At 34.4% G+C, this 12296-nt stretch overlaps 2 protein-coding genes across 2 annotated transcripts in view; both read right to left on the bottom strand.

Moving 5' to 3' along the window:
- LOC126972325 (uncharacterized) overlaps positions 1-12296 on the bottom strand; it is a 768748-nt gene that overhangs the window by 616911 nt on the left and 139541 nt on the right. The gene's annotated exons all lie outside the window — the stretch shown is intronic.
- The window catches only part of LOC126972601 (kinesin-like protein KIF16B), a 55226-nt gene that overhangs the window by 34984 nt on the left and 7946 nt on the right, over positions 1-12296 (bottom strand). Inside the window, exons 3-4 of the mRNA XM_050819456.1 lie at positions 7946-8059; positions 6781-6968 (exon numbers count right to left, since the gene is read on the bottom strand). Of these exons, the coding sequence (XP_050675413.1) occupies positions 6781-6968; positions 7946-8059 (302 nt within the window). The remainder of the gene's footprint in view (positions 1-6780; positions 6969-7945; positions 8060-12296) is intronic.

Genomic DNA, 12296 nt, shown 5'->3' with positions numbered 1-12296 from the left:
CGCTCTTGTGATTCCTCTGGTGTTGCAAGAGAATGTGGGCGGCGGTGATCACTTAACACCAGGTGACCCGTACGCTCGTTTGTCCTCCTATTCCATAAAAAAAAAACAAAGTTTCTTCCTCAAACTAGTTCAAAAGAAGCTTTTTTATAAAAAGCTTCTTAATATAAGTCAATGACGTTCTAATTGATTTGAGTATTAATATTTGATTCGGCTTTTGAAAATTTTGGTAATCTTAATATGTATAAATTACGTGTCACGTTGTTTGTCCGCGATGGACTCCTAAACTAATGAACGGATTTAAATGGGGATTACTTCATGAAGTGCAGCTTAGTCCAACTTGAGAGATAGGATAGTTTTTATGTCGATTTGGGACCTATAATTATTATTATTTGTTTTGTATGAACATATTTTCTATGAGAGAATTTATTAACGCACGGTTTGACAGTTCTGCTGTGAGACAATTTCATTATAACAATAGGGAGCATATTTTACGAAATAATTCTTTATGTTATGAAATATTATTGACAAATTTATAAAAAAAAACTGTATTTTATTTATTATGAACAGAACAACGTCTGTCGGGTCAAAAAAAATATATTTAGAGGTGTGAAAAATAGGTGTTGGCCGATTCTCAGACATACCCGATATGCACACCAAATTTCATAGAGATCGGTTCAGCTATTTCGAAGGAGTTTTTAACAAATACCGGGACACGAGAATTTTAGATATCTGTACTAATATTATAAAGAGGAAAGATTTGATTGTTTGTTTGTTTGCATTGAATAGGCTCCGCAACTACTGAACCGATTTGAATAATTCTTTCATTATTGGGAAGCTACATTATTCCCGAGTGTTATAGGCTATATTACATTTTCAAAAAATTAGGGATCCCTACTAAAAGTCCAGTAATGTAACCCAAGGTGTAAAAATACGTACGCGAACGACGTCGCGGGATATCAGCTAGTTAGATATAAATAGGCAGAACAACCGTATGCCGGGTCAGCTAGTTAGGTTATAAAATAATGTGTTTAATAATAAGATAATGTATAATTTTTGTCTCATTCATTTTTAAAGTATAATTCTTATTCTGTTGCCTGTAACATGGTCCTCGTACATATCAGCCTAGCGAAACGCTAAGAAAAAGCGATTCACTCGATTGTATGACACGTGCAGATTAACATTGACAGATTGACAGATGACGGCTATAATCTTGTAAAAAAAAGGAGATAGCCGAAATCCACTACGTATTAAGCAACTGTTCGCTTTCAAAATTAGCCGGATTGTACTTCGAGGCCAACCGCGATACTGTAATTACTACTATTTCAAACTTATGTCAAATGACTGGACGGTTCATAATAAACTAAATTTGAATTTTTACTTAGGCAGTTCCGCCTCTTATTACGTAGTATTTACATCCTCTTTGGTACATGTATCGAATATTTTATTTTTATCTCTGGCGTGAAAGCTTTGGCGGTAAAGCAAATTCAGTGCTGTATTTCCACATACAATAAACTCATATTTGCAGTAGTTATCGGCAAAGATAACAGATATTGAAAGAATCATTAGAACTGCATAGAGTTGTGTGTATTGTTGGATCGCGTGCCGGTACGTCCTTGATGTTACATTGTCTGTAGTCTGAAGTAATTCCAACTTAATACAATGCGACCAACAATACAATCGAGGTGCTGATGATAGCGATATAAAAACTTTTCTTGAACACGAATGTGGAAACTTTGATGAAAACGACCAAGTTATTTGGGAGGGCGCTGACTATTATTTTAACGTCTCGAAATTGTACCTTTAGTATTTTTTTTTTGGTCGACTTGTAGTACGTGCCAGTGGTCAAATTAAATTTGAACATTTTTATTGCAAGCCCCATTTAAGGGGCGTCTACGACCAAAAAGCCGCGCTAGCCGTTATTTAGGCAGTTTTTTGGAGCTGTCTACTTGTTATTTAAAAGAAATATCAACTAATAAAAAATACATTTTATTTCTACGTAATCTTGACTCCATTATTATTTTTTTTAAAGAAGTACTTTTTTAAATTAAATAGCAAAGAACTATGAAAAAATACGACACAAAAGCCCATGTATATATATAATATTATCCAAATGTTGTGATTATAATAATTAGAATGAGTCTCGTTCCAGAATTTGTCAACATCTCCTGAGGATGGATCGTGTGGAGGCAAAACACGTGTCGAATTGATTAAAGACAAAACATAGCGGATTAAACACTCAATTAAACTCACATAATTTGTTTAGTTATGGATTTCCGCAACATAACGCCTGCTTCAATAAATTTTCTTATAAAATATCATAATATTATATTCTTAAATAATTCAGTAAGATTAAAGGTATTAGGTTATATTTAAGCTATACTTAACCCTCCTTATTTATTTGTGATAGGATTTGGATATGAAAATAGTTATTTGTTCAACAAGTGAGCAAAGTTATTTTTTGCTGGGAGTGCTGTAAACTTTAAATCACGAATTGGCGAAGTAGTCTAGAATTGAATCACAAGCGTAGCGCGTGATCTAATATAGGCTACTGAGGTTAAAAAAAAATTTGCTCTCGTGTGAAACTTTTCACCTCGACTAGCTAGAAAAGTGTAATAGGTTTATAGTAAGAGAAATAAATTATTAAGATAATATTTGACAATTTTTACTAGTTTTTATTTTAAATATTAAGTCTTTAAAAAGGCAATAGTAAAATTAACATAAACGTAAACATATAAATTTTTGTGACAATGATAATACGCTAGGCTAAAATGAGTTTCGGAACGCGCCGGATCGCATTGTTTATTTTTTTAACGCGGAGTAATTCCCGGATGTATGGTCACGTGAGGTTCGAAATTTAAATCACTTTGCCTCACGCTCGCAGCAAAATACGTTTTTGCTGCGAATTTTCACGTAGCAATAGCGCCCTTTTCGTGCTGGAGAGGTGAAAAAAATATTGCTTTGTCTTGATGAAACTAGTGATATGGTTGTGCGTGCTATTTATAATTCATCTACACGTCAATGCACAGCTCAAGCCTATTTATGACCCCAAGATGAGTCAAAAGAAATAGGGTATTGCCTCTCCTATCTTTAGAAGCATCGTCTTATTTTCCAACCCTGAAGCTAAGAAGATTCGGTCGTGATGAAAGAATAAGAAAACCTAAGCAGTCTTATAAAATACACTATATTATATTAATTATCTAGTTTTCATTATTTTAATGACATATTTGTGTGATTAATTCATTCCCTGGTGATCATCAAAACCTTATTTTAAAGTTAACATACAAATTTCACCAACATCATTCATCTAGTTTGGATGCCAAGACACCATAATATCTTAATGATTTCACTATAAAAAGCAATTATCTCTATCAAAGCCAATGTCTACTTATACATTAGTTCACATCTCGATGTTTTAAGACCCTAGGAAACTTCCCTGAGAATTCCCGCGATGGTGTCCGTACGTCTGTATGTATGTGTGTGTATGTGTGTGTGTGTGTGTGTATTGATGTATGTATAAAAATGCTCATATATGTAAGCTATAATAAAATATTGAAATTATCATAATATTGATACTTATTTTTTCAAATTTTAACTTTTATAACAAACAGGTGTCCTTGTCATTTTTTATTTAAGATAGATAGATAGATCAATACTTTAAATATAGATTAGTAGTACTAAAAAAAAGTGTAAAATAACTTTGTTATTACTGCGATACGTTAAATAAGTACTTTTATTCTACTGTCAGTATTTTCAAGCTATTGAATAGCTTCTATCGCGGGCCTTGAACGTGGAGACCGAATCCAGAAATTCCGTAACGAAAAAAACCTAACACCCCACTTACTAGATGTATATAGATATTTCGCCACTGTCATTACAGTTGCCGTGGAACAGCGGTTATCACGTATGCTTTTTGTACAGAAGGTCCCAGGTTCGAGCCTGGGGTACGTCTTGATTTTTTTTAATTTCTTTATTTGTTTTTTCACGTTTTTTTAATTTTTATTATTATGCCAAGCATTTTTATTTAGTTTCACCTGTCCCGTTGTCTGTCTGTAATCAAATCTTGCAAGTAAAATTTTACTCACTTCCCGTTTGCTTTTTTTTTAAATTAATTTTATCAAAAAAAATGCTGCATAAATAAAATAAGTAAATAATTATAATTGCATAAGTTGATAAAAAATGCTATGCAATAGCTTTTACCGCGGCAGTCCCCGAGTGCCACACGTCTTTTTTTTTATATATCACGTATAAAATCGTTTTTTTGTTTTTCCACGGTTTTGTGCAGGATTGATTTACACCACCTATTTCGCTTATAGCGAAGCAGATTGCAATTGTGTTTTATCCTCGATTCCATTCCAAGGTATACACTGCACGCGAGTTACCGACTGCACAAAATTACAGCCTTACAGCCTTTTCAGAACACGATAACTGGTACTATACATTATAAGTTTAATATTGTTTATAAAATGGAAGGTGGGTGCGTGATCTGTTAAGCTGTATATGTCGTGATCCTTGCTGCCAATTGCTCCATCAGCGCCATTCAAATTTAAATTTAATCCACGCCCTAATAATGTGTGGAGTTCAAAATTTGTAAGGAATTTTTGGGTATTTGATAAAACACTTTTTTTTATGATAACAAGGCGCGAGACGAGCAGGACGTTCAGCTGATGGTAATTGATACGTCCTGAGCATTGAGCAATGCAGTGCCACTCAGAATTATTGAAAAACCCAAAAATTCTGAGCGGCACCACAACTGCGTTCGTCACCTGGAGACATAAGATGTTAAGTCTCATTTGCCCAGTAATTTCACTAGCTACGGCTCCCTTCAGACCAAAACACAGTAATGTTTACACATTACTGCTTCACGGCGGAAATAGGCGCCGTTGTGGTACCCATAATCTATATATATAAAAATGAATTGCTCTTCGTTAGTCTCGCTAAAACTCGAGAACGGCTGGACCGATTTGGCAAATTTAGGTCTTGAATTGTTTGTGGAAGTTCAGAGAAGGTTTAAAAGGTGAATAAATAGGAAAATGCTGCTAAATTAAATAAAAACAACAAATTTGTTTTTTCTTTGATGTGTCCATACATAATTTCTATGAGAGAATTTATTGACGCACGGTTTGACAGTTCTGCTGTGGAACAATTTCATTACGACAGCAGGGTGCATATTTTACGAAGTCATCTTTGATGTTATAATATATTATTGACAAATTCATATAAAAACATTATTTTATTTATTATATACAGAACAACGGGTCTGTCGGGTCAGCTGGTAATATATAATAAAGGTGCCTCCCACTGAGAAAAACTCCAATTTAGTTTATTTTATCCACGTACATGAGAAGGAAGTGTGAAGAACCACATGAAAAGGAATATTATATAAGGAAAGATTAAGATAAATTCTTGTGGATTCGCTTTTCTGTTCAATCCTAGCGATTGAATCATCAGAATTTTGGTTCGGCTTCAATAATCTACTTGATTTTTTTTCTCTTGCATTTTTTATAGGAGTACTGAGGGTACAGTCTGTACTGCTTCCAGGTCCCAGGATAATATGACGTATTGGGCACCTTCACAAAAACCGCGTACAACAAAAGTTCGGCAACGCTGCCGTGATTTCTCTTGTATTGAAATGATCACTTCCAGGCAGGGCCAATACTGGAATTTTACTCAAACTACATCTTGAGAGTCTTACTTAAAACCTCTTGTTCCTTTATACTTTTGTCCAAAGCGCGCTTCACTTTTATGCAGGTTAGATTTATGTTAACATGCCAATTGTGACAACAAACTTCAACAAACGAACCTATATACGTTTGTAAAACTAACTGTAGGTGCCAACATGCGCTGTTTCAAGCTTATTAAATTCAAAAATATAAGATTTTTTTCAAAATTTTGCCGCCTTAAAAAATTTGCCGCCCTGGGCACTTGCCCCAACTGCCCCTAGTGTAAATGCACCGCTGCTTCCAGGGCACCCGGTACGGTCTTTCATACAGAAGACAGATGAAATAAATTTATGAAAATCCTAAAAATATTAAGCCTCTAGCTAATTTTCTATAATTATCCAGATTTAGAGGTTTTCTTCCAAATATTACCAGCTACGTTACAGTAATAAATAATAAATAAAAAAATCGCGCGAGGAAGTTCATTTTTTATGAACAAATGAGCGTATGGATCACCTGGTGTTAAGTGATCACCGCCGCTCTTGCAACACCAGAGGAATCACAGGAGCGTTGTCGGCCGTATCGTCCCGGAGACACCGCACAAGGTAATTCTACAGCTTTGTAGTACATGAAGAAAGCTCTTTGAAAATTGCACTGTAGAGGACCACCACTGATCCAGATGGTGGGGATGATATCCTAATTAATACCTTTATTTATTTATGGTGTGTGTGGATGATGCAGCTACTGTACTCAATAACTTTTGTATTAATTTACATTTACTTTTTTGACTTACTCGTGTAAGACATTGACTATTTGACGTCTGTTGCATCATTTTACATATTAATATAATAAGTAATTTGAAATGATTTGTAAATCGATGTACTTAAATGTAAATCTTGATATAACAGAGTGGCAATGAGTTTCTTGCTACTTCTACTCATTAGCTCAACCCTTTACGAAGTGGCGGTAGATTCAATAAGAAAATTATTTTTTTTTCTTTGACATTCATAAGTGTCATTCCCGTGACCTACGTGAATAAACTGATTTTGATTTGATTTGATTTGAATTTGTGGCAATGTGTGTCCTAGTTAGTAATCGTATGAATTAATATTACTTTACATACCTTACTTTAATATCCAAAGGTTTCATTTCAGAGAATGCTAAACATAGCTGCGGAATCAAGCCCGGATTTGTTTCGGTTCCCATCATCGTGAATGTCTTACCAGTCGCACTTTGTCCGTAGGCCAAAACGCAAGCCGACAAGCCATTTAGCACGGAATGGAGAACCTCGCGGCCAATTGTATCAAATACCTAAAAATAATATTGATTATTATGGGAAATGCGAAAATATATGTATTTATCTAAGTATCTGCACTGGAATGGACCGATTTTGATGAAACTTTCAGGCAATCTTCAGATTGGCCAAGGAAGTAATGAGAAAAGTAGGAAAAAAAACAGATTAAAACTTGATTGCATTTCAGCTACAGAAACAAACACTCGAACATTACGAGATTCAACTATGTTGAGAAAGTTAAGACAAAATTAAATAAATCAAATCTGTCGGATTGATCTCATTACAAAAATGCGTAAAAAAATTGATATTTAAATATTCTTCCATACTTAAAGGCTGGCAACACTCCTGTGATTCCTGTAGTGTTTCAAGAGAATTTCGGTGGCGGTGATCACTTAACATTAGGTGTAACAATTCGTACACTCGTTTGTCCCCCTCTTCCATAAAAAATATATTAGGTTTATATAAAAAAATATTAGTATAAAATCATTATCAATTAAAAAATGTACCCTGATTGACTTTAAATCGCGGTCATACCTCAATATCCACAAAAATTGGTTTCCTAGGGAGTCGATTACAACAACGCAATGAAAATATTCCGACGCAAAAAATACAGTGGACAAAGAAGGATTTAAAGAAAATTTTGAACCGAATAGAATATTTATATATAACTTGAAATATCCAATAAAAAATTTGGAAGTTTCTTCTCTAAAATAAAGTTTGGAGACAAAAATCTCCGAATTTTCAGCTACTATAACAACATTATTTTTTTAAAGAATTTAATAGAATTAGCATATTTCAAAAACTTACACCGAACAATTTATCAATCTAATATGTAAATTTTTAATAAACAAAAGAAAATCAGTAAAATAAATGCCCATTTGCAACTTAGCCACATGATCAACACAAATGTTGTTGGGTTAGTTGTAGCATTTACAATCCTAGTCGAAGCAATTCTGATAGAAGAGAATTGGTGATGAAGAATCTAGAATGTCACCTTTTGTTGTGAAGCGTACGATGGATGGTGGGGTGGACCAGAGCTATCGAACGTGTAGTGTGCATGATATCTGCGCACCCGCTGCCTACTGTCTCCGGCTCCAGACAAGCTCACCTGCAATATATGACCAATATATTTACCAATGGGAGGCTCCTTTGCACAGCATGCCGGCTAGATTATGGGTACACAAACGGTGCCTATTCCTACCGTGAAGCAGTAATGTGTAAATATTGTGTTTCAGTCTGAAGGTCGCCGTAGCTAGTGAAATTACTGGGCAAATGAGACTTAACATCATATTATGTCTCAAGGTAACGAGCGCAATTATAGTGCCGCTCAGAATTTTTGGGATTTTCAAGAATCCTGAGCGGCACTGCATTGTAATGGGCATCGCGTATCTGTTACCATCAGCTGAACGTCTTGCTCGTCTCGTCCGTTATTTTCATAAAAAAAATATGCAAACTTAAAAAGGATGGATGTGAAAGGATGATGTCGTATTTCAGGTAAGTAGTGCCCCATTAAATCAACAGAATTGTGTAATTAACTTGAAGTATTTTGCTAAATAGTTACATTTTTATTGGAAAATGTTCTTGCCATTGAATTAAAATAGACTTGACTATATTTCAATTATGAGTAAAGTACTCTGTGACTTTGAACATTACACCTACGAAATAAGGTGTTAATTTGAATAAACAACGCCGACCGGACATTTTTGACGACATTTGGGAGCCTAGTTGGTTATACGTAAATGCCTTATAGGTACACTCGCAATGCAAACATTTGTCAACCAACTGACTTGAGTGGTCGCTGAGCTGTATTACACGCTCATTGGCCAGACAATTCAAATATTTTTATTCAAAATAGGATGTGAAATCACTTATTGAAAGTCAAAAAACTACCACCCATTCCTCAGCGGCCTTTTTTTTTTCATCAAAAATATCCACTCCACGGTCACTCCATTCCCAATCTGTGGTATCATTAAGAAAGTCATTTATGTTATAGTAATCTTTACCACACAAACGTTTTTTAACAATTCTTTTGAATAACGTAATACTTTTGCTTTGAACATTTTCTGGGATCCTGTTGTACAAGCATATACATCGCCCCACAAAAGACTTGCTAACTCGACTTAGTCGAGTAGTAGGCATTATAAGCTTATGTCTGTTCCTGGTGTTAACATTATGGTTATGACAGTTTCTGGCAAATTCACTTATGTGCCTATGAACATACATTACATTATCAAGAATGATGACAAAATATAGTATAATTGGTCAGGTACCTATAGTAAGCGTTCGGCTTTTATAAGGCATCTATAGGTTATAAAATAGAAAACTTTATCCTTTGAGCCTTAGTACATCGTGCTTAGGGCCATAACATTACACACTAGTGCATACTTAATAGAATTACCCCTAGAAAGTTACGTTAGTAATAGTACCAACTGCAAATTATATGAGAGAAAACAGAACAATAATTTGTTATAAAATATATGCATTTTAATCACTAAAATTATAATTTTGCAGTAGGCTGTATGTAATCAATCACCTTACATTAGGCGGGTATTAAAAAAACTTGCGCGCCATTTCCCATCATATTCGTATTTTGTAAATAACTGTAAAAATGTCAAGTTTTAGTTCAGAAGACGAACAATTGATGGGTTTTAACCCGCCAGAAATACTAAATGCAGCAAAAAATGCAAATGAAAGCCTTAATACCTGCAAAATCTAGAGAAAAGTACTTAACTGCTTACGATAGTATCCAACAATAATTGCAGAGCAACAAAAATCTAGTTATTTTCTGAAATGTATTTCTCTGAACTCGCCAATACATACAAACCCTGTGGTGCATCTATTCCATGTTAAGAAGCATAGATCAAACATGGTGTTGATATCAGAACGTACTGTATGGATGGATATAGTAATCGGAGCCGGTGACAAGTGTTTATACACCAATGAAAGTGTTTTTGTGACATTAAATAGGTAGCATAAACAGTGAAAAGTGCATATTTGATCATGAAACAGTGAAATACAAAGGAATACATCTTAAATAATATAGTGTGCGGTTTCAATACAAATAATAATATAACAATAAATCGGTACATTAATATTTGTGTTCTAAAGTGCCTAGCTAATTTATATTTTATCACGCCTGCAAGAATTGTGTTAGCAATAGCATCAATACCATAAATTGCTCAACAAATTGTTGGGTGTCTGCACTGTGGTGTCAATAATAAAAACTTTAACAAAAAAACAACCGACTTCAAAAACACTATTCCAGAGCAATAAATATAATATGCACTAAGAAGTGTAAAAATAATTGCGTATTTTTATACAATATAATTAATTAATCTAATTCTAGTTACGATTATTGTTATTTTTCGAATCGGTGTCCTTCCGCCGCTACCCGCTGTCACCTCTGGCCTCCTCACGTCGCGCGTCGACTCAAGCACATCTCACCTATAACTATGTATATAGTTACAAACCTATCATGGATGACACCGACTACATAAATTACAATAGTCGTAATTAGAATTCGATTATTCAGTTGTTTTTTGTTAATTTTTTATTTATTTTTGATTTTTAGTGAATTTGAAGTACACTTACTAACAATTTGTCCAAATATGTGTAGTTATACTATTATATTACTATTTTTCAATGCAGCAATGAACGTAAGCAATTTGATTACAGACAGTTAAGTCTGCCACAGATCGCACCCTTACCGTAAGTCGTAAAGGAGTCCCATTGATCATCATTTTCAAGTACGACAATTGCTTGACTTATGATCAAGCTGTATGTTATGGTAGATGACTTAAATATCCTAATAGCATAAAAAGATGCGCCCGAGTATCGTTACTTTGCTCCTAAGAATTGAAGAGTTCCGTTACTTTGTCATGGATTCCATAATCAGAACCTTCATATTCCCAGATACCGATGCAAAAGAGAACACTGACACGAAATCTACATCATCAGATGTGCGTCAACAAGGAAACAATATTACTTAGTAGATATTAATGGACATACGGCGTTAGGTTCGTGGAATCATAAGGACAGAACTACAACGTACACTACAATTTTATTCGGACAAAATCGATGAATATGAAGAGATGAGGTCATTTGACGAAGATATAAAGAGGATAGCTAATCAAAACAAAGATCTCAAAAACTTATTATTGGAAAATGAAGCGATGAAACAAAAAATTAAGCTTATAGAACAAACACATGGCATTGAACCTGCCATTAGCAGTACTAGTAGTAGTAGACCACCCTCGCCCGAAGGCAAGGTATCACCGACGCAGAGCAAGGAGGCGCCGGCAACAACACCATCTTCTTCAGGGAACTTTCTCCGGTAACATCGTTTTTATTATGGAAGGCAAAAGTTGAGCTACGGAACAAGAACTTGTACTAATCTGTATGGTGCAAACAAGGTATGATTACGGCCTCTAAAAGTGAAAAGGAAAAGATATTCGACTTAAGATCCGTAGGTACAAAATATGTAAAAGTTATCAAATGACTTTAATAGTTAATAAAACTAATTGATAAAAATGGAGGACTCTATTGCTAATTTACACGCGACAGAAAGTAACTACAACAACTGGAGTGACTTGGTACGCGAATTACCACCAAAAAACATAAAAAACACTCCACTTGAATATACGATCGATAATCACGAACTTTACCCAGTTAGATTAAATTATACCTGAGTATATGCAAACGAACTACGTCATTGTCATCACAGAAGCTAACATTGAAAGGCCCTGAAAAATGATCGAACTGAAGGACTACGAGACACATCAACACCAAGGTATGTAAACATGGGAAAGGCGGCGGTATAGTGATTTACGTACATAATTCTGAATATATTCTTGAGGAAAGGTGCACTTTATTAGTGAATTAATTAAAATTATAAAAAAAACCCCAAAGAAAGACTGTGTAATAATAGTAGATATAATAAAAATATAGGATTTAAAGTATGAAATTGCCGTTTTATTGTAATAGGTACTTCGAATTTACATAGAACCTTTATGGTTTGAGATTTTTGAGAGAAACTTTTTTCACATGGTACCAGGTAGTTCTTCTTTTAAAAAATTAGATTGTCGACCTCGGATACATGACAGCTGACTTTCGTCCCTAAAAAAAATTCTTGAACACTTCACTGTTGTGGCGTACTTCTACTTTGTGCTTACATACTCTTTGATGTTATGCTTGATCAAAATGATGAATGCTGACGATATTGTCCAGAAAACAAAACTTCCACCTGAATCATCTGTATTTACTGGAGAATGTCTTGGTCTGTTTAAATCTATTGAATATATACTTCTTGCTAAACTTAAGAAATCCATTATATTTACTGACTGTAT

The sequence above is a fragment of the Leptidea sinapis genome, chromosome 26 (assembly GCF_905404315.1).
Source record: "Leptidea sinapis chromosome 26, ilLepSina1.1, whole genome shotgun sequence".
In the NCBI taxonomy this organism is placed as follows: Eukaryota; Metazoa; Arthropoda; class Insecta; order Lepidoptera; family Pieridae; genus Leptidea; species Leptidea sinapis.
The sequence above is the reverse complement of the archived record's forward strand: the minus strand, read 5'-3'. Positions and strand labels throughout refer to the sequence as shown.